This window comes from Oryzias latipes, chromosome 21 (genome assembly GCF_053564925.1).
Source record: "Oryzias latipes strain Hd-rR chromosome 21, Olatipes_Hd-rR_3.1".
Classification (NCBI taxonomy): Eukaryota; Metazoa; Chordata; class Actinopteri; order Beloniformes; family Adrianichthyidae; genus Oryzias; species Oryzias latipes.
In genome coordinates this window covers 11,831,934-11,855,306 of record NC_136257.1, presented here as the reverse complement: position 1 = coordinate 11,855,306, position 23,373 = coordinate 11,831,934, and the positions used below count along the sequence as shown (strand labels likewise).

General features: G+C 41.7%; 2 protein-coding genes across 2 annotated transcripts; both read right to left on the bottom strand.

Annotated features, from left to right (window-relative positions):
* Nucleotides 1-674: 674 nt before the first annotated feature.
* Nucleotides 675-8,927, bottom strand: gpr45 (G protein-coupled receptor 45). Its single transcript, XM_004081485.5, has 2 exons — nt 8,769-8,927; nt 675-3,893 (listed from the first exon to the last, which is right to left on the bottom strand). The coding sequence occupies exon 2, from the start codon at nt 3,794-3,796 to the stop codon at nt 2,642-2,644; it is 1,155 nt and encodes a 384-aa protein (XP_004081533.1). The 5' UTR covers nt 3,797-3,893; nt 8,769-8,927; the 3' UTR covers nt 675-2,641.
* Nucleotides 8,928-17,840: 8,913 nt separating this feature from the next.
* pou3f3a (POU class 3 homeobox 3a) lies at nt 17,841-20,335 on the bottom strand. The gene has a single exon (XM_023951151.2). It carries the CDS (start codon nt 19,649-19,651, stop codon nt 18,395-18,397), a length of 1,257 nt encoding a protein of 418 aa, XP_023806919.1. The 5' UTR covers nt 19,652-20,335; the 3' UTR covers nt 17,841-18,394.
* Between the last annotated feature and the right edge of the window lie 3,038 nt (nt 20,336-23,373).

The window sequence follows — 23,373 nt, the reverse complement described above, 5'->3', positions numbered from 1 at the left end:
AATACTAATACTAATACTAATTTGTCCCCCTAAATTGCTTGTTAAAAATGCAATTTTGTGAACACAAAATACCTGTATGTGTCACAAAATTCTTACTTGTGCGCACAGAATGCTTTTTTATGCCCTCAAAATGTTAATTTGTGCTCACAAATGCTCATTTGTGCATGCAAAATGCAAATTTATGCCCAGGAAATGCTAATTTGTGCCCACAGAATAGAAAAATTTTGCACGAAATTTGTGCATGTTAATTTCTACCAAGAAAGTTTAAATCTTCGCACAAAATGCTAATTTGTTTAAAGAAAATGGTAATATTGCTCACTAAACACTAATTTGTGTTCACAAAGTTCTAATTAGTGCCCACAAAATGCTCATTTGTGCCTGCCAAATGCAAATATGTGCCCACAGAATACTATGTGCATGCAAAATGCAAACTTGTACCAACAAAATGTTAATTCGTTCCCCTCAGAATACTAATTCCTGCCCGCAAAATGATCATTTGTGCCCACAAAATTCTAATTCGTGGCCACAAAATACTAATTTGTGCCCGCAAAATCCTAATGTGTGCATAAAATAATATTTTGATCCCATAAAATACAAATTTGTGCCCGACAATATACTGATCTGTGGCTGAAAATTATTGATTTGAGGGAACAATTTGTCCAGGGCTCCATACATCATAATATATTTGACCTTTTATTGTTTTTCCAAAACACAATAATCTGTCGATGCAACCAATTTTAAAAAATAACTGTTTTTTCAATAAGTTATATTTTCTCTAAGTAAACAAGCAATCAAAAACATTCAAATTAAAGACAAAATGTTGCTCCCTTTTCCACAAATTTGATTTGTTTTAAACAGGTATCAGAGTAAAAACAGTGGACATGTTTGATTATGTACACAGCAAAAAATGGAAAATTTAAGAGGAACAACCAACAGTGGAAGCTAGATGAGGAGTCTGAAAACTGCAATGGTCAGAAATGTGACATAAATAACAAAATTTAAAGAACTTTTGTTTTTTCTGACAACAGGGAGCATGGCAGTCATAAATCTAGCCTACAGACTAAACCAATGAAAATTAACTTTATTTAGAAACAAAGGAAATAATTCTGTAACACAGAATGAGCACCATCAAGATATGAAATAGAAAAAACAAACAATCCACAAACAAAATGGCTATGTCCAAATTCCCACCCTACTCCCTAACTACTATAAAGTGCGGGACTATCTAGTGGCCTGGATTTTAAAAGCAGCTGTTCAAATGCAACTCATTTTGGCCCCACATTCACCATCTATTGAGCACACTGATTTTTGCAGAGACTTCTGGGAAATTTCTAGGGCACTCAATTTTGGAACAGCACTATAAAATGGTGAATGCTTTATATAGTGCACTATGTAGTGCGTAGTGAAGGAATTCGGACATAGCCAAATACTGTGTTCATGAGAATGCTAAATTCAGGATTGCAACAAACTGGACTGCTGTGTATGTAGTGAGGAGAAAGAACTCATTAAAGGTGTAAAATGATTAGATTTGTGATTTGTGTTTTCTTTTGTTTAAGTTTCTTATGGTAAATCTAAGTTGTGTGTTTTTCTGATGATTCATTTGCCATAGTGCTCTTCCTGTGTGCACCGTAGCTGGATAGGCTCCAGCATCCTTATGACTCCAAACAGGAACACACCGGGTTTAGAAAATGAATAGATGATTGCTCAACCTCCTGCCTCCTGGGAATACTGTTTTTTTTGTTTGTCGAGTTTTTTTCCGAAGGAACATTTAGATTGCAACAAGACAAACTGGCAACAGGAAGGCAGCACAGAACGAGATTGGTTTTCTCAACATAAATCAATGGCATTCATAGATGTGTCTGATGTGCTGCTTGGAAAATCAACTTCACAACGTATTGGATGGATCTGTTTAAAATGCACTCCAATAAAAAATGTGTTTTGTGTGTTTTTAACATGTTCTTGTGGCATTTTTCTGATGATGGTGGACATGTATTAAAGTCCCACTCAAACTATAGTTTGATCTTTTATAAAAGCGCTCCCAGTAGTCTATTAATTATGATTATGCCATTTTTTAAGACAAATATTCTGCAGAGACATGAATTCATTAGAAATTCTCCTCTGAGTTGTGGGCGGGACTGTTGGCGTGGAATTAACCTTCCACTGATATCCCATCATCCTTTTTTTTTTACACTCTCTCCCGAAAGCTTACATCCCCTCACAACCCCAAGCTAACATTAGCGGTGCAACAAAAATTGTGAGCAATATTGGAGTTGTCCAGTTGTTCAGTTTTGAGCCAGATGCCAGCTCAGATGAGGAAAATGAGACATTAATGGATCTATTTGTTTGCAAGTGGCTGCATCAGAATGGAGCGGAGTAGGGAAACTTTGGCGCTCCCAGTATATTTTCTACGTCACAAATACTGTCTTTTTCAAATGCATTTTTTCGTCTGCTCCTGATTCCCAATGAAATAAAGACAAATTCAGAAATTGAGTGTCATTTTCTTTATGTCATTAGAAAAATGCCCCTAAGAACACATTTCACGTCTGTTAGCAGCCTCAGTCACAGCTGTAAATGTTTCCACCGATCTATGTTCATCAGTGCATCATAACAAAGTGAACCCACAGTTCTGAAGAGTGTTGTTTCACACTGATGACTGGGTCTCACTGCACACGTAGATGTTGCTGGGTCGGACGCGCCTGTGGCTCCTGTCCACGCGGGGACACAGTTTGCAGCTTTTGGGAATAAACTCCTGGCAGGCTTCTCTGAACTTCCGGATCCGCCAGCAGTAGATGATGGGGTTGAAGACCGTCTTCAGGTAGCTCAGCCACAGGGCCCCGATGCTGACCGGATAGAAGACAGGGCTGTAGTAAAACTGTCGGCTGAACACTGCCAGCAGACTGACCACTGTGTGAGGCAGCCAGCACACAGAGAAGCCAACGAAGAGGATGAGGATGGTGGTGAAGGCTCTGGTTTTGAAGCTCATGTCCACCTTGATGGGAGGTGGCCGTTGCAGCCCAGTGAGCCTCATTTTGCTGACCTGGTTGAGGGCTGGCAGGCAGGAGTGCTCAGTGGTGTGGTTGTGAATGCGCAGGGTGTTACGGCGCACTGTGTTGAGGATGCACATGTAGGAGTACAGCATGACTGCAAATGGCACAAAAAATACTGCCACAGCCAGTAACACTGTGTACCCACGGTCCGCCAGCGACTCACTGTATCCCAGTACACACTGGGGCGCCCAAACACCACCGACACCCACCGCACCCGTCCTCCAACCGACCACTGATGGCAGGGAAACGCACAGGCTCAACACCCACGACCCCGCGATCAGCACTTTCGCTCGGTGCGGGGTCAGCTTGTCCTGCCGCTGCACTATGATGAGGAAGCGGTCCACGCTGATGATGAGGAGGATAGACACCCCCTCCAGGACGAAGAGCCAATACAACATGATGGACGCTCTGCAGAACTTGCTGCCAAAGGTCCAGTCCGCAGAGGCCACGGTGATGGCGGTGAAGGGCATGCAGAGCAGGGACAGCATGATGTCCGAGAAGGCCAGCGTCGCCAGGAGGAGGTTGATCCCAGAACGCATCGCTGGTTTCTGGTAAACTATCAGACACACAATCGCATTGCCAAGAAAACCAATAGCAATCATGAAAATCATCACAGCTGCCAGGCTCACGCGCAGCGTGACCGAAATGAGAGGAGTCTTGCCCGCCGACGGCAGGCTTTCTGCCACTTCCTCCAGCTCTGGCTCCATGAAGTGACAATCCTCCAGCAGGCTCTCGTTGCAAAAAGCCATGATGTTCTTCTTCAGGAATGTCAGCCAAGAGGAAAATGGACAGTTTTCAAATGTTGTTGTGAAAATGTCAACAGCATTTGATGCTCCATTGCATCATCTGAAGCCAAAAAAGAAAAACAAGTTCAGAATTTGTGTGCAACTATAAAAAAACAGACACAGTTGCACCCAAAAATAATGATCAGATCGTGGGCTGAAATCAAACGTATGCACCGGTTTTAAAGTCCCACTCCGATTATCTGTTGATCCATTGTAAAAGCATTCGGTGAGATCTTTTAATTAGGATTGTGCAGTTTTTAGCCAAAATCAAAAATATTTGTCTAGTTCATAGTTTCTGCAAAGCGGCAGTAGTTCTTTAGAAATTCTCCTCTGAGTTTTGTGGGCGGGACTGTTGGTGTGGAGCAACCCGCATCCCCATCACTCAAAACTTAGAACTGTTTACAGTCTCTCCTGCTGGCTTACAGCCCCTCACACCTTCAACCTAACATTACCAGTGCAACAAAAATGCCGAGCACTATTGGAGCTACCCAGCTGGGCAGCGTTTTAGACAGATATCAGCTTCGACCAGGAAAACGAAAACATACATGGATCTACTCGTCTACAAGTGGATTCATTTGAATGGAGCGGAGCAGGAAGATATAGTGGCCCGCCCAGCGGATTTTCTACATCACAAATACGATCTTTTTCCAAAATATACATTATTTTTTTTCTGTTCCTCATTTACAAGAATTTGAATGAAGAAAAACTCAGTAACTGTTTTAAGCTTTATTTTCCCTATATATCTCCTCCATCATCAGGAAAATGCCACAAGACCATGTTAACGACACAAAAAACACAATTTTCCTTGAAATGGTTCTTTAATTTCCCGGATTTATTAAATTTGGAATAATAATGGCTAACGTAAAAACAGGACCAAATGTAGGAATATTTGCTGGTGTTATTAGAAACTTTTAGAGCAGGGGTGTCAAACTCATTTTCACCGAGGGCCACATCAGCATAGTGGTTGTCCTCAAAGGGCCAGATATAACTTATACATGTAACCAAATAATGAAAAATAAATGTAACTACTCCTTAATGTTAAATCACTCATTATCTATTTATTATAACTTTTTAAAGTGACAATTGCAGTTGCATGAAAAAAAAAAACATATGTTTGCTTGTTACTCTAGCATAAATCCTTTTAGATTTGATTCTGTCAGGTTAGGTTGTATGGACAGTGTTTAAGTCCTGATGTATAGTTGCCCAATCCAATATTTTAAGTTCGATTCCCCCTAGATAGGAATAAATACACACAACTTTTTATTTTTTATTTAAGAGATTAAAAACTTTTATGCTGTCGTGGCCCACATAGAATGACATGGGGGGGGCCTTGAGTTTGACACATGTATTAGATGGTGAGTCTGAAGACAGTCTAGACAGTTTAGAAATTTGACACATCTTGTCAAATGGAAAGAACTCAAAGCTGATGAACGTCTAGAACCTGGAGACAACGTGAAACCGCAGCATCATGAGTGCCTCCACCACCTGAAATGTGTCTATGCTCTCTTTGACACACAGCTGCAGGTTCTGCTGCAGGTTCCACTCCCATTCTTCCCAAAGCACTCAGATAAACTGAGCCACAGTTGTTGACAGCAACCTTTCACAGTTACAGAAGGTCCCTGGTCCAGATGACCTTTACATGCAGGCTTTGGTCTGAGCTTCAATTGACATTTTACTGCAAGAGCACAAAGCTGGCTGTGCCCATGTGAACAAAAATGAAACGACACGTATGGATATTTTTAGGTTTGACAGACAAATGCAGGACATCAGGAGAGCTAATAGACAATAAAAATCCCTTTAAACATGTTCATCATGCCTGATACAGAAGCCAAAACAGCACATTGTCGATATTTGTTCTCAAATATAAGTTTGAAAGCTTTTAGAAGAGCTAGTAGGTACATTTTTATTGAAGAAATATCGTCACTTCCCAGGTCTTCTACATGATTTAAAAGCTTGTAATGGATACAGGTTATAAGTGAATTTCATTATTTGTGTTTTTCAGGAATTAAATTCATGGTAATCTGAATGTTGTAGGACTCAGGAAATGAGAAAGAGATCCATCAATGTGTGGCATCAACGGAACCGCTCATTAGTTTTGCTTAGGCTTCAAGGCCACTCTTTGGTTTGATTCACACCAGGGTGTATTTCAGTTCCTTTAATTTTATCTGACTACATTTTGGTGAGGATCAACCAAGTGAACTTTGGTTTCCTTACAGACTCACACCAATGTTTTTGGTGTTTTTAACATGCTCTTGTGGCATTCGTCTGGTGACTGAGGGAATATGTAAAGAAAATGAAGCTTAAATTTGCTTTTCTGAGTATTTCTTTTTTCAAATTATTGTGAATCAGGAGCAGAAAAAAAACTACTGTTGGGAAAAGATCATATTTGAGACGTAGAAAATACGTTGGGTACAGCCACCAACTTCCTACATCCACTTGCAGACAAACAGATCCGTGGACGTCTTTGTTTTCCTCGTCTGAGCTGGAATCTGGATAGCTCCAATATCGCTCGCCATTTTTGTTGCACTGATTATGTTAGTTTGGGGGTGTGAGGGATTTTAAGATAGCAGGAGAACGTGTAAACAAAAGGACTGTGTAAACAAACTGTCCCGCCCACAATTCAGAGGCGAATTTCTTATGAACTCCAGCCACTCAGCAGCAACATTGTCCTTGAAAACGACAGTTTTTTTTTTTTACATTTTTGGCTAGAAACGGCATAATCATAATAATAATAATAATAAAAACAACTGGAAACACTTTTACATCAGATCACTTCGCTCATAAACATCATCTGGTGTTCTTCATGTCTGTGACAATGCAGACAGATTTCCTAAAGGACAAATGAGTGACAGCAAAGGGAAACATGACAAAAGCCGTGCTTTAGTAACAATAAAAAAACAGTCCACAACACCAAAGTAAGTGAAGGTTGATGAAGGAAAAGTTTTGAGATGTTACATGGATCAATGCGGAGGTGCTGATGTCTGAGGGCTCACTGAACCAGCTGCTTTTCATGTTTGTGTTGCTGTCACTTGCTGATCAGAGTGTGCTTACTGCCCCCAACTGAGCAGCTGCTGGAACTGCAAGATTTTTTCATCCAGTTTTTTTTGTTCACAGCAGAGAGCGCCGTGGTTGAAATCAAAGCAAACCGAGGTGTGAAAATCTGTGCGAAACCACCCTTATGGGCAAAAACTGTGGATGAGCGCCTCGGTTTACTGCACAGGCTGCAAGCAGAAGCATTTTTAAGACATAATTTATAGGAAAAAGATCAAATGTTTCAACAAGAAAGCATCCCTCTGACTGTTATGTCTCACAGTCTTTCCTAAAGCTTGTGCATAGTGCACATCCATCTTCCTCAACATGTGAGTCGTTCATGTCCTCAAAGTATCCGATTGTCTGTTTTTCAGCTCCTCACCATGAGCTGCCTCAATTCTTACATTTCCTTGCTGACAGATTTTAAACACAGATCAGAGCTGCCACAGACAGCTGTGACTGTTTTAAAAAGTGACCTGTGGACATTCTGAAAAAGATTTAACATTCCAGCAGGGATGAGGCTTTGTCCCTCATGTGTGAGAATTCACAAACCCTGCAGACATTTGGGGGGATTTTTTGTGTTTTTTGGCAAAATGTGTTTTCAGTTTGTTCCAGGCCAGAGAAACAGAGATTTACAGTCAATAAAACGAGGTATGTTGCTTCCGTCTTGGCAGAAGCTGAGAATCAAAGGAGAGTGAAAAGATCCTGAAGAAAGAATGTTACTAAAAAACATTATTCATGGTTTATTTCAACGTTTTAATAACACTATTCCTGTACTACAATGCAAAAACCAAATCCTAAGAAAGTAAAAATACCTTTGTTTTAGAAAAGACAAAGTCTTGTTTTGTGTCTTGCAAGAAAAATAACCTCATTAAGAAAGTTTTTCAAATGAAAAATAATCTGACTTTGAGAAAACATCTTAGAATTTTTTTCTTAAAATATGAATTCTTGGTTAGACCATCAGCAGACTTTTTCTTTTTGCTTATTTAAAGAAAATCTACCAATGGCTAAATAATTTTAGACTTATCTCTAAGGGTTCGGTTTTAGCAGTTTAAATAACACTTTTAACTTGATCTTTGAGTTGTTTGTCTAAAATGATTAGAATATAGTAGAAAAAAACTCAAATTGATAAATGGATAATTTCCCATTTGATTACAAGTAGAATCCAACATTTAACTAAACTAAATCCTAATAGATTTGGCTAATTTAATTAAAAATAAGAATAGATCTTGAATCTTGCAATATTAAGGGTACTTAATATTATTTATTTAGTTATTTACTCTGTCTTTATTTGAATTTTTAGCAGTTAAACTTTAGTTTGGGGGAAAAAATAAAATTCAGCTACTGAAAAAGATGTATTTATGTTAGTTATGATGTTGGTTATAAGTACATTTCCTTTCCTTTAGGTTAAAATCAAAATCTTTACTAACCTTATTAACACATCTCACGTGAGCGAGGACCTATTTAATGGTGGAGGCCAAGTTATGGCTCAATATCCCTTTCAAGTAATCCTGCATAGTGATGCTGACTGTTGCTATGCCAACTAAGTCACTAGTTCCATGGCAACACACAGCCCCTGTACTCCCATCCCCTGTTAGTAAGTGTGTGATTAAACATTCCTTTTTATCAAGGGGTGGGCTCTGTTGCTCAGACCGTCTGGATAGAGGTATTTCTCACAGGTTACAAGATTCTGAGACAAAAGCCCAGCCTGGCTTTAGATTGATGTGTTTTTTTAAAGATGGGGTATGATCCTCCATCATAACGTCTCCCTACCTGGATCCCTGTCTTCACGCAGCTGCCAGACACTTGAATGCGTCTGCAATCATAACTGCATCACAGCCACAGCGGAATCACTGAGCATCGCGTGAGAGAGCGAACCAACTCTAACACGACAAAGGGTGGTTACCTCTGTTCATGATGCCAGAGCCCTTCTGGAAGCGCAGACTGGGCCTCAGCTCTGCTGTGTGATCAGGTCCTCCTCACAAATCTCCCTCTGAGCTGAACGCTCCACCGCCGGATCGATCGCCATCCTGCCGCCTGTGGGTGATGTTGATGCTGACGCAGGGGAGGGAGGGGCTGCTCTCTGCTTTAAAGGAGCAGTGATGGCCTTTCTTCAGCAAGTGGTGACATTTGAAGCAGAACTGGGTTACAATATATTGATTTTAGAATTGGAGAAAAAAAATTAAGAATTTATTTGTAAATTATGGTGGAAAATAAGTATTTGGTCAATAACAAAAGTTCGGCTCAATACTTTGCTATATACCTTTTGTTGGCAATCACAGCAGTCAAACGTTTTCTGTAAATCTTCAGAAAGTTTTCACAAATTGTTACTGGCATTTTGGCCCATTCCTCCCTGCAGATCTTCTCTAAAGCAGTGATGTTTTTGGACCTGTCGATGGGCAACACGGACTTTCAACTCCCTCCAAAGATTTTCTATGGGGTTGAGATCTGGAGACTGACTAGGCCACTCCAGGAACTCGAAATGCTTCTTACGAAGCCACTCCTTTGTTACCCAGGATGTGTGTCTGGGATCGTTGTCATGCTGAAAGACCCAGCCACGTTTCATCTTAAAAACCCTTGCTGATGGAAGTAGGTTTTCACTCAAAATCCGATAATACATGACCCCATTCATTTTTTTTCCTTTACACTGATCAGTCGTCCTGGTCCCTTTGCTGAAAAACAGCCCCAAAGCATGATGTTTCCACCCCCATGCTTTACGGTAGGTACGTTGTTCTTCGGATGCAACTCAGCATTCTTTCTCCTCTAAACACAGCATGTAGAGTTCTTACCAAAAAGTTAAATTTTGGTTTCATTTAACCGTAGGGCATTCTCCCAATTCTCTTCTGAATCATCAAAATGCTCTCTAGCAAACTTTAGACAGGCCTGCACATGTACAGGCTTTAGCAGGGGGTCACATCTGGCACTTCAGGATTTGGCGGCATAGTGTGTTACTGATGATAGCTTTTGTTACTTCAGTCCCAGCTCTCTGCAGGTCATTCACTCGGTCCCCCGTGTGGATTTTTGCTCACTGTTCTTGTCATCATTTGGACCCCACAGGGTGAGATCTTGCGGGGAGCCCCAGATTGAGGGAGATTATCAGTGGTCTTGTATGTCTTCCTTTTACTAATAATTTCTCCCAAAGTTGATTTCTTCACACCAAGCTGCTTATCTATTGCAGATTCAGTCTTCCCAGCCTGGTGCAGGTCAACAACTTAGTTTCTGGTGTCCTTAGACACAGCTATTTGGTCTTGGCCCTAGTGGAATTTGGAGTGTGACTGGTTGAGGTTGTGGACAGGTGTCTTTTATAGAGATAATGATTTCAAACAGGTGCCATTAGTACAGGTAACGAGTGGAGGACAGAGGATCCTCTTACAGAAGAAGTTAGAGGTCTGTGAGAGGAAGAAATCTTGTTTGTTTGTAGGTGATCAGATACTTATTTTCAAACATAATTTACAAATAGGCTGCATGGTGGTGCAGTGGTTAGCGCTCTTGCTTCACAGTAAGAAGTCCCCTGGTTGGGGGGACCTGAACCAGAACCAAACCTGAACCTTTCTGTGTGGAGTTTGCATGTTCTCCTCGTGCACGTCTGGGTTTTCTCCGGGGTTTCCGGCTTCCTCCCACCATCCAAAAACATGCTTCATAGGTTAAGTGGTTAATCTAAATTGTCCCTAGGTGTGAATGTAAGAGTGCATGGGTGTGTGATTGTGGACACTCCCTTACAGATAGGGGGTGAGAAGCTCGGTCACCCGCGGAGAGCTCGGAGTAGAACCGCTTCTCCTCTACATCGAAAGGAGCCAGTTGAGGTGCCTCGGGCATCTAGTCCGGGTGTCTCCTGGACGCCTCCCTGGAGAGGTGTTCCGGGCATGTCCCACTGGGCGGAGGCCCTGGGGGACACTATGTCTGTCGGCTGGCCTGGGAACGGCCTGAAGTCCCCCTAGAGCAGAACTTCTCAAATAATGAGGTAGTAGCGGTTTTAGGCACAGGTAATACAGGCAATTGCTTGGGGGGCAAAAGGGGGGCTGCGGTGACAGCGGCTCAGTGCTTGAAAATAAATCTGCGCCACTATTGGTTTCCTATTATGTATTGTATCACAGAGTTTGTAACAACCTGAAACTGAACTGCCGTCCCTGAATTATTTTCTCAGCATCAAATGGTTCAGTTGGTTAAAATGTTTCTAGTTTGAATAAGGAATGACAGATTTTTTATTTCAGGCACTTTCAGCTTTTTTCTGTTTTAGACTATAACAGGGTTTCTGTGTGGCAAAATAAAGTTAATATATCTTGAACTTGGATATATATTGCTTTTTTTCTTTTGTTAATATTAAAAGACACAATTTTAGGTAGACTTACACTCTGTGATACAACCCATAATAGCACGCCCCTCTATTTGAGAAGCACTGAACTACTGTAGATGTACCATAACACTGAAAATGTTTTTATCCTTTGACTGAAACAGCACTAGATGATGATAAAAGCTGCTCCTATGGGCAATCAGCTGATGATAAAGATGTCACGGTGGGCGGTGAGGGAGTACCCAGGTGCAGAGAGGAGGAGACCGGAGGTTCCAGGGGAACAAGATCTTTAACAACTTAAAAACAGACTAGAAACCAAAATCCACCAGAGAACCTTGAAAACACTTGAATGTTGAAATAGCAAACTATGGAGCACCACAGGAGGAAGGAAAAGACAGGACTTAAATACATAATATATCTATGTGTGTGTGTATATATGTGTATATATATATATATATATATATATATATATATATATACATATATATATATATCTGTATGTACAGATATATATATCTGTATATGTCTGTATGTATGTATTTTATATATATATATATATATATAAATACATACATACATACATCTCTCCATCAACCCATCCATCCATCCATCCGTTTTCTTAGGCTTATCTAGGACCAGGGTCGCGGGGACAGCTACTTAAGCAAAGATGCCCAGACTTCCCCTGCCCCGGCCACTTCCTCCAGCTCCTCTGGGGGGCCCTGAGGCATTTCCAGGCTCCATCCAGTGTGACATGCCCGGAACACCTCTCCAGGGAGGCGTCCAGGAGGCTTCCAGACCAGATGCCCGAGCCACCTCAACTGACCCTTCTTGATGTGGAGAAGCGACTCTACTACGAGCTATCTGTGGGTGATTGAGCTTCTCACCCCCTATCTCTAAGGGAGCGCCCAGTCACCCTACCGAGGAAGCTCATTTCAGCCACTTGTATCCTGGACTTCGTTTTTTCAGTCATGACCCAGAGCTAATGACTATACGTGAGTATTGGAATAAAGATCGACCGGTACGGACGCTGCTCCGATCCGCCTGTCAATCTCACGCTCCGGTCTTCCTTCCCTCGTGAACAAGACACCAAGATATTTAAACTCCTTCACCTGGGGCAGGGACACTTCACCCACCGAGAAATGGCAAACAACCTTTCTCTGGTCAAAAACCATGGCCTCAGATTTAGCGGTGCTGACCTCATTCCAGCCGCTCCTCACTGCCCCAATGCACGCTGGAGTTGCTGGCTCCAGCTGCATTGAAAATATTTTAAAAAGTAATTTCAACAATTCCCAAAAAGGCTTTAATAAAAACTGAAAGTCACGTCTGATCTATTAATATACATTTTTCGCAAGCGTATATATTTATACAATGCAGTTTATTTTTAGATTAAAATTTTATCATTGGTTATTTGTAACTAATTGATTAATGAAAAATCTGATTGGGTGTTAAAATGTTTAAAAATTGAGCTGCAGTTTCTTTTTTGTCCAGCAGAGGGGAGTGTTACATTTGCAGCGGTCAAGCTGTTGAATGTGGCACTTTTACCCCTTCATTGAGGCTCTTTGGCTTTGAAGAAAAATGCTAACAATTTGATAAATTAACATTTAAGTTTTGTCATATTTTTAGATGATTAAACTAAGGTGAAAATGAACTCCTTTCTTTTTTAACCACTGCTGACATTACACTAAATCAAGAGAGCTCTACCAGTCCCCCAAAAGCCAAACATGTCAGATAACTGAAGGAAAGTTTTTAATTGTTTGCGATTATTATCCCAAAGAAAGTTTAAAGTCATATTCTCATCTCGTGTTTTTTTGCTTTTCAGAAGCAAAGTTTTTATTGCAGAAAAATCCCACAGTATGAGGATCTTAACTGACAAAGGATGTAATTTATTTTGAAAGGAACTCCTGCCGTCAAAAGTAATACAATAAAAATATAACACTGTTAGAATTCAAATCATGTAACTGTTTTTAAGCTATATTTTATAAATTCATGGTTTAATCTCCACAATGTGAAGATTCAGCGCTGGGATTTTTATGATGTGTCTCCAATTTTTGTCATCTTCTGTTTTCCTTGTAAGTATCACCAGGTTAAGGTTGATCATCCACAGCTGTTGTCATTTGGTTAATTGCCCTCAATGTATTTTAGTATCTGGTTTTCGGTTATTTCTGCCAAGTAATCTACTAATTGCTCTTTTTGTTTCCACTTGTTTTTTTGGTCATGTTTAAGTTGATTATGTTTTGTTATGTTTATGCTACCATGCCTGGCCTCCTACACCTCTAGTTCCTGATAGAATGACCTGAACACCCCGGACCCAGCAGAAGAAGTTTTGTTGAAGTAGTAGGTTTGTTTGCTACTGCAATCCACATCACGCCATGGCAGATGAGTTTTTCTGCAGCTATTTTCAAGCCACATCCACATCGATACTATAGGTCCTCTGTTCCTGAGGAGGGTCACCGGGACAGCTCCTCTTCATGTGTCTGTTCCTAAGGGGGGTTCGCCCCCCTCCGGGATGTTTCCTGTTTAGGAGGAGGGTCACTGGGCCTTGTACCCTTCATGTTTCCAGCTCCTGGGGATAGTCATTGGGACTGCTCCTCTTGGTGCCAGTTCCTTAGGAGGGGTTATTCTTGTAACCCCTCACTCCTACTGGCCTGCAGGAACCTGAACTGTTTTCTAGTTTAGCTTTTGTTTTGCTGTTCCTCCTGGTCCCGTCCTCCCAAGTGTTGGGGGGGGTTCGTGTTCTGTTTTCCTTGTCAGTCTCACCAGGTCAAAGGTCGATCATCCACAGCTGTCTTCATTTAGTTTATTGTATTTTTGTGTTTGGTTTTCCGTTTTTCAGGTTTGTCACTTTGTTTTGTCAACTCTTTGTAGGTTCCTTTTCTTTGTCATGTTTGTGTTTCTGACACCATATGATGGTCTCCTGCTTTTTGGGTCCTACAGCTTTTTGGGTCCTACAGCTCCACATTTTTATAAATGGAAAAGTTGGACTTTGTTGTTTTCACTGACTTTTGGTCGGAAAGAAACTGAACCAAATTACTCTTATAGTGTTAATCTACAAATACAGAAATGTACCATTTTTATGAAAGGATCATCTTTAAACTCAGAAATAATTATCACCCAATAGCAGATTAAAATGGATTTCAATTTAAAGTGATGGATGGAGTGGAGACCAAAACTGCACCTACAGAGACAAGCCAGTTGAGTTGCACTCCGCCTGGACAACCGCTCCTTTCATTTAAACATCTGCAACCTGATGCTCAGAGGCTTTTCCTCCTCCACGCTGGCGCCATGCCCATGCGCAGAACATGCCCGTTATGGAGTTCCACTCCAGTGAGCTGACACATGCATGCCCGTCACGTTCAGTGGCAGACACACACTCATTCCGCAGATGTTTGATTTCTCCCTGATTGAGAAACTGGGTTGGAGTTGCTCTATCGCTCAAAAAAAAAAATACAAAAACACGTGCAAAGTGAAAATGAGTTGCCCTCTTTGTGTTGAACTGTAAAGACTCACATTTGATCTCCCTCACATGGAAACGGTGGCGTTTTCTTTGAATTTTGTGTATCTTAAGTTTCAGTTGAGAACGTCACAGCGTGTTAATCAGTCTTGGACTTGGTGGTTAACCATTCCCGGTCTCATGAAAATAATTAACACCAAGCAGCAGGAATGCTAATGAACAAACTCAAGTGACAGAGTTGCAGATTAGGGCTTTGCAGTTGTTAAATGATTGGTTTGACAGGTTCTGTGTGTGCGTTTGTGTGCATGTGTGTGTGTATGTGTGTCACGCTTTCAGACACAAACAACAAGCATTAAAGGAGGCATCAATTGTGTACTAATTACTTTCCATAAAGTCCCTCTGAACAAGGCTTTAGGAGCAATTATGAGCAATTATATTAGTGGTTACAACTGGAAGAGGGTAATAACATCCTCAGTAGGGCAACTGTAATCATCCCACAGCTCAGAGAAGCAGGAAACCGTGATGACTGTAAACTGAAGGTGAGCAAACAAGCACAAATGCTGCCTGAGGAGCGTCTGGAACTTCATCAGATAACAGCATTGATATTCAATGTTAGACGTGAGAGCAGTTTAATGACGAAACCTTGTAAATCCATCCATCTTCTTCTGCTCATCCGGAACCAGGTCACAGGGGCAGCAGTCCCTCACACCAGCTACTTCCTCCAGCTCCTCAGGAGGAACCACGAGACGTTCCCAGACCAGCTGAGAGACATAGTCTCTCCAGCGTGTCCTGGGTCTTCTCTGGGGCCTCCGCCCAGTTGGACAAGCCGGTACACCTCCCCAGGGAGGCGTCCAGGACTGACTAGATGGGCGAGCCACCTCAACTTGCTCCTCTCAATGTGGAGGAGAAGCGGTTCTACTCCGAGCTGACTGAGCTTCTCACCCCCTATCACTAAGGGAGCGCCCAGCCACCCTACGGAGGAAGCTCATTTCAGCCGCTTGTATTCGGGACCTCGTTCTTTCCCAGAGCACATGGGTGAGTTTTGGAACGAAGATCGACCGGTAAATTGAGAGCTTTGCTTTCTTGTTCAGCTCTCTTTTCCCCATAATGGACCGGTACAGCAACCGCATAACTACAGACGCTGGTCCGATCCACCTGTCAATCTCACACTCTGGTCTTTCCTGACTCATAAAAAAGACCCCAAGATTTTTTAACTCCTCCACCTGGGACAGGAACGCGCCACCCACTGAGAGATGGCAAACTATCCTATAACTATTTTTTTTACTCTCCAATTTCAACTTTATCTCTCTTCTTTACATCACCGGGCTTTGAGCTTGTATGAGGAACTTTGACCAATGAGGAACTCGGCTTTGGTAGTGACGTATTTTAATTCACGAAAGTGATAACCATTTGAAAATTCATCATGGAGGAAAAATCAATGATTGCTATTTTACATGGAATTGTACCGTATTAGTCTTTCATACTTCGCCTGGAGCGAGATTTCCGAAATTTACACCGCTTTGACAGTTTCCACCAAGCCTCTTCCAACTGTAGGTGGACATGCTCTAGCAAACAGTAGCAAAATAAGAAAAGAAGAAGAAGCCCCTCCCTGCTTGTCCAGTGTAAACACCATGAGCTTAACATGCCTGGAAGAACCCGCGTTTAGCGCATTCTTAAACACGCGTCACATTACCAGTGTTCAGGTTCACAAGTATAGCATGAACATGAGCAGCAGCTGTAGATGATGAACAACAGCAGCTCCACATTTGCATTTTATTTCCAGTTGGACTGAGGCAGATCAGAGGATTTTAGTATTTTTTTAATGACTTAAAATGACTTTAGTGCTTCATGCAGACCTGTCTGTGTCTCCAGGTACAACATGAGTTGATAAAACACAACCTAAGGTCTAAACGTATCCAGAAGACAATATGATAATAAGAAAGCATACAAATGTTTGGAAAATCCTTCAAAAAAAATAAAATGGACACAAAAATGTTTTAAACCAAACTTACCATAAAACATGAAATTCACTGAGACTTTTATAATAAAAACACGTCATTTAAACTAAAAAAAAACCCCACAGATTTGGTGAAATATAAAGTAAACCCCAAAATGTTTTTAAGAAAAAAACCCACACACCATTGATATAAGGCTAAAAAAAAATGAAACAACCTGAAATTGGCATGAAACAAATAGAAAAACTGCAGCACCAAAAAAAAAAAAAAATTATGCAAAGCATTTAAACATTGATTTTAACTTCAAATAAAGCTGTTTTGTGTGTTTTTGAGTCTCAGTGTGTCTTTAAATTGTTTTTTGATGTGATAAATGCAAAATTCTCACATTTCATAATTTTTCTTGTTGCTTTTTCATTTCTTTTTTGTACATTTTTCCTTTCAACGTTTCTCTTAATTGTATCCACCTGTCTTTCAGACACTCAAAAGAATCAAAATATGAAAAACTTGCAGTATGTTGTCTGTTATTTAACTGCTGGTTACAAGAAAGGCAGGATTTCAAACTAAATGGACTTGTGGAAGGTGCAGTATTAACTTCTGCTTCGTGCTCACTCTGTGTTTCTGTCCCAGTTGTCAGCAGCTACTGTTGCTGTTGACCTTTGACCTCAGAGTGTGTTCTCGTATGCTTAGTGGAGCTGCATTTGTGACTTGTAGCGTTGTTTTCAGCTCACAGTTGCCTAAGCCATCACATGGTGCCTCGTGTCACTCCATCTTGCTGTCTCCTTGGCAACCGCTGCCGAGGTGAACTGCCATCTGGGATAGCTGACTTTGGCTGCCTGTGTTCCATCCATGGAGCTGCGGTCTATAGTTCTGCCGCGCAGATATCCCCCATAAACGTTTACAAAAACCACGGAAACAAGTTCTTCCCATGAGTTCTGTCACTTTTGGCGGAATATTTGGGAAACAGGGCATCAATTGTTGTTTTACACATTCTTATTTTTGCAGAAAAGAAAGAAAGAGCTGCTGCCAATGTGTGATTTTTAACAGATTGATCAAAAATACAAACTAAAATCATTACCTTGTATCTGCGTTGAATCTTTCACTCAAAACCTGGCAACGATAGGTCACATAATCCATAACTTTAAAGGGATTCTTAAAACAAAAAAAAGTAAACTTTTAAATACTGTTTAGCTGGCGAGTTAAATCCTTTCAAAAGTGACAGAATCCATTTAATATTTCACATAGTGAACATGGACCCTGAAAAAACTAGAAATTATCTGAAAATGTTTTTTTCTCCAAATTTATTAAATATTTTTTCATGAAAATAAACACAGTGGGAAAAAAATAAATAGTTTGAATCATCACACAGTAACACACAGCAGACCTAGGAGGAGGTTTGCCTTTTTTTTGTTTAAGAAAATTATAATGTTTGAATATTTAAATTAGGATCACAACATATTGGGACATGACAAAAAGGAAAAGTTATTGCTATAAAAAATAATCATGGATACACGTTCTTAAATTTGGGCTTTAATCTAAAGACTTGGGAGAGCAAACTTTGCAGCATCACAGGGAAAATAGGTGTTTTCCAAGGGAAAAAAACTAGTTGAATTTTCAGTTTTAATCTGCAAAAAGAAGGAAAGTTTTTCATTAAATGTTTGAGTTGAGCTTAAAGATGAATATTTTTCTCCAAGATGCTGAGTCATAGTGCAGATAAACACCTAAGGAAGAATAAAGGCTCTGAAATAAACACACTAACATGGGATAAAAATGTCACCAAATCTTCTAAAAGGGGAGATTTTTCTAGAAAAATTGGAGCAATGATGAAGAATTTCACTTCATGTGTCGCTGTACATCCGCTTGCATTCTATGGACGGGGACGGGGTGTCTGGTCCCAGGCTGCCCACTTGTGAATACGAGTCCTCGGGGCTGCGCGGGAGTCCAGGTGGCGTCATGCGCTTCTCCTTCTGCCGACGGTTGCAGAACCAGACCCTCACCACCTCCTTTTCCAGCTGCAGAGTGTCCGCAAGAGAGTTGATCTCCTGCGCGGAGGGTTTGGGACACTTGAGGAAATGGCTCTCCAATGCGCCTTTTACGCTCACCTCAATGGATGTGCGCTTTTTCCGCTTCCTGCCTTGGGTGGCGATCTTGTCGATGCTGGTCGGGCTCCCGGTCGTGGAGTCGGCCTCCTCCAACCATTTGTTGAGCAGCGGTTTCAGCTTGCACATGTTTTTAAAGCTCAGCTGGAGCGCCTCGAACCTGCAGATGGTCGTCTGGGAGAAGACGTTCCCGTAGAGGGTGCCCAAGGCCAAGCCCACGTCCGCCTGCGTGAACCCCAGCTTGATTCTCCGCTGTTTGAACTGTTTGGCAAAATGCTCCAAGTCGTCCGACGTGGGGGTGTCCTCATCCGACTGCGGATCGTGGCCCACGCCGTGGTGCTGGTGGTGGTGCGTGTGGTGGTTGTGGTGGTGGTGGTGGTGATGGTTGCTGTGGTCCAGCTCCGGTGACTCTCCGCGCACCAACCCAGAGTGCATGAGGCTCTGTCCGGTGTGCGCGCCCAGCATCCCGTTGACTGTAAATCCTCCGGGCTGGGAGTAGATGAGGGACTGCTGCTGCCCCTCACCGAGGCTGATGTGCGCCGCCGAGGAGCCCCCCCAACTACCCGGATGCGCCTGATGGGGTCCTACATGCGCGGGGCGGTGGTGCAGAGCAGAGCCGGCATGGAGCTCGTCTCTGCCGTTGTTCCTCTTCAGCTCCTGCGGCTGGGGGCTCGGGGGCCACGCGGATCCCGCTTCTGCCGCCGCCGCTGCCGCCGCCGCCGCCGCAGCTGCCGCGTGAGGCAGCGAGGTCACCCACTGGGGGGCATGGCTCAGCATGTGGCCCCCGTTGCTCGCAACCATGGCTCCATGCATGAAGTCACTCTGCACCATCTTAACCGCGGGCTCCCCTCTGTATCCTCCAGACACGGTGGTGACGGCGGTGCTGCCCGGCTGCATGCCCCCACCTCTGCGCTCAGAGTGGACCACCGGGCCGGATAAAATTCTGCTACTGGCGAGGTACGGGCTCGAAGTGGCTGCTGCCATCCCCCAAAGCATATAGATTTAGCCCTGCTGTCCTTACTTGTGTCGAACAAAAGTGTAGCTTGCTTTTAATCCATCAAGCTCTCTTCAGGATAAGCGTTTTGCCTTTAATGAATTCAAGAAAAAAACTTGTCTATGAGATTTTTTTTTCTTTAAAAAATACAAGTTTTCAGAAACTCAAAAAGAAAAACGCACATTTTTGAGCTCCCGCACAACAAAAACTACAGTTGCAGAAGTTTTCCTGCGTCCCGCAGCTGCGCCGTGCGTAATCCACTTTGGAAACAAAACAAAAAAAACCAACCCCTTTCTTTGATCCGCGCCTAACTGAATATAGAGAAATGAGAGCAGCTAAACCTTTAAAGCCTTCGCCGTCCAGTCAGTCGCATCTCTCTCCATCCGACGCGTCTTTCCACAGCGCACAGCAGCAGACTCGCTGGAGTTTACTTTGTGCCAAAGCTGCGTTTTCCTTTGCCGTCCCTGTCCAATGACAGCAGGAACGCGCTGCAGACTACCTGCTGATTGGACGCGCGGACGTGGAAGAGTTCGTGCCTCCCGCATTTGGAGAAGCAAGTTCCTGCTGCGAGTGAAAAAGCAACAACTTGCAGAAGAAAACAATAAGAAGGAAAAATAATTTACCATGAATGAACTGCAGGCACTCAGTCATGCGCAAAGGATCTTTGGAGGTTAAGATTTTGCAGGAAATACTTTGACATTACCATATATGTTCTTTTTACACACATATACAGCCTCTGCTGAGTATAAACAAACAGTAGTTTTTCTTATTTACATAAAATTAGTCAGAGGTTTGCGTCGCTGCAGCTCTGGATGATTTGAACGCCTTCTGCATATCAATAGTTCCCCTTTTCCACGCTGAAACGGGGAAGCCACGATGGAGTGACGCACCGGGAGAGCTGAGCGCACAAACTTCCAGCTTCCTTTTTTTTCCATCCTCAGAAAAACCTCAAACTGGTTCTGCTGAGACTTTCTTAACGGTGGTTTGGATGGACTTAAAGCCCATCAAGACGCAGCTTTCACGGATCTGGAGGGGAAAAGACACACAGAGTTTTGTTAGACAGCCAGGTTGCTGCTAATTTATGTCCTTTAGCATATTTATGTTGGATCTTATCCAAAAGGTAAATGATAAATAGACTTTAACCCCCCCCCCCTTCCTTCAAGGAAAGAACATAGAGTTTAGTTTTATCTTGATAAAACAGGAGCGGATTGTGGTTTAAAAGAGTAACAACGTCATGAAAATAAAAACCTATAACAAACATTTATTTTGTTACTAAAAGTAAAGAAAAACCTTCTGCTTTATTTATTCAAAAATGTTGCAACCGGTTATAGAATGATCAGAAACATTGTCGACATTATCAACAATCCAACACTTTTTAAAAACAAAACTGCAGCTCATCCTGAAATGTGTCCCAATATGTGATGCATTTACTCAGTTACATTTAATTTAGTAACTTTTTTCATGAAGAATCATGGCTATCTTGGGTTGCAATCTTCTACAGTTCATTTATTCAACACATAAGAAGTTTTCATATATTAAGATGGTAAAAAATGTTGTGCAATTGTGTTTTATTTTTGGAAATACCGTCATTTTAGTTCCAAACATCGTTGTTGTAACCCTAAAACTTTAGCCGAGTGATTTACTTTGACTTTTTTTATTGTTCAGATAATTTTGCTTCTACTGTTTTCATCTGAGAGACATTTTATTTTGTTAATGACCAATTAAGACGTTCATTTGACCAAGATCTGAATGCTGGGACAATTCAAAGTTATTCAAAATGTATCTGTCATTATTTTTTATTCTACAGCTTTTAAACCTGTTTGTGCTCTGCCTGCATGCAGGGAAGCAGCTGAACGTCCAGAGAGGCTGCACAAAGCGCCGCAGTGTTCCACATGCTCCGAGCCCACCAGCATAATGTGCAGAAAGCCAGACGAGTCAGGGAAGGCGGTAATGTTTTTCATGTGTTGTGCTGCCTGGTCACAGCACCGGCTCCTCTATTTGTTATTCATGAAGGAAGCTGGGTGAAGAGGCCTTCTTATGATGCACATTTTTTTTCCTCCCCTCTCCCTCAACCTCTCACTCTTTCTGTGCAGCTGCCTGACAGCCAATGTTCCAGCCTGTTTTTTTGGCTGTGAGTGCTGCAAATAATCCTGCATAACGAGTCTGACACAATCAGTTAATTAACAATTTTTTTTTTCTCTTTCAGATCAACCTTAAATCAATTAACGGGACTGTGTGTGTGTTTGCATGTGCTTCCCTCCCCTCGTCCTCTGTTCAGACTTCAGTATGCAGATCGGCCCTTTCTGTCCTCAGGCTATTTTCTTATGAATACTTTTGAAATATGTAAATTAGTTCCAAAAAAATGTGAAAGACAAAAGGAAAAGTAGTCTCATCTGGGCTCCAGGAGTTTCCCACAAAAAGAAACACATGCTTGCTTCTTCTTTATTCTTTCTTAGTGTTGTTTATTTACTTTTGTGTCTGTAAGATCAAAATAAGAAGAAGAAAATATAGACCAGGTGGATAAAACAGCAAAAAATGAGGCATTGTAGTTACTTGTACCATCATATTTCTCAAGTTCACTGAGAAGGTGACAGAGAACATCCAAAAAAATCTTTTTTTATTGATTGTTCTCATCGATCAAGCTACAAGATCTATATAATTCTTCTGCCGTTGGGCTTTTTCTTGGCTCTGAGTTCTCCAAACAGGACTGAAGTTCATCTGAGTGCTCTTTCTCTTCCACCTCTTCAGTGTCATCCTGCGGTTCTGATCATGACCTTCAGTTCTGCCCGAGCCACAGAGATCCTTCACAGCATGAGCCCCCTTACCCACAACCGCCCGCTGCGTGCTTAAATCAGAAGCAGAAGCAGCGTGGAAAGAGAGGAAAGCCAGGGGAGGCAAAGCGTGGCGGTCGGGGTGCAGAGAGAAATGAAAAAGGCAAGAAAGGGAAATGATCAAAAAGCTTGAACTTATTCCCAAAAAGAGAAATATGACACGAACACGACTAAAATCTGCTCACTTTTGTGTTTTTTCTTCTTGAAATACTCCTCTTTCTCAGAAGAGGCAGACTACGGTGGCCCTGAAGTGCAGTTCACATCAACTAATCACTCAATGCATAAAACATTTTGAAGATCACAACGGCGATTAAAAAGGCAAACCAAATAATACAAAACATGACATTTTAGAAATCCAAACAAAATTTCAGAACCAAAACACAATTCTAATAAAAATGAAATTATTCCAAAAAGTAATATCCAGAAATCAAAATGAATTGTTAAAAATTGAAACACAAAAACTGGAAAAGGAAGGTGGGGCATAACCTATGAGACATTTCGGGAAATTACTTTTGTTTTATGAATTGTTTCAATTTTTGGAATCGTGTTTTGGTTTGTAAAATTGTGTTTTCATTTCTAAAATGCAGCATGTTTATTTGTTTTGCTTTCTTAATTGATGTTGTGATCTTTAATATGCTTTTGCACTTGTGAGTGATTTGCTGATGTGATATGCCCTTCAGGGCCACCGTACAGACTCTGAACTGATAAGGAATTAATCACAGCTTTTGAATTCATGAGGCGAAGACAAAACACTCATGTTTGGTTCAACGGAACCACTCACAAAACAGTTCTGTGCTATCAAAGGTGACACACAAACGTGCTGGTTAAACTGTGTCCTCAATCTCACCATTATGCATGAATGAGGGTGTAACGGGGGAGAAGGGAAGTACCCA

Coding starts and splice junctions, on each gene's coding strand:
- pou3f3a (XM_023951151.2), bottom strand. CDS start 19,651: ATGCTTTGGGGGATGGCAGCAGCCACTTCGAGCCCGTACCTCGCCAGT.
- gpr45 (XM_004081485.5), bottom strand. CDS start 3,796: ATGGCTTTTTGCAACGAGAGCCTGCTGGAGGATTGTCACTTCATGGAG.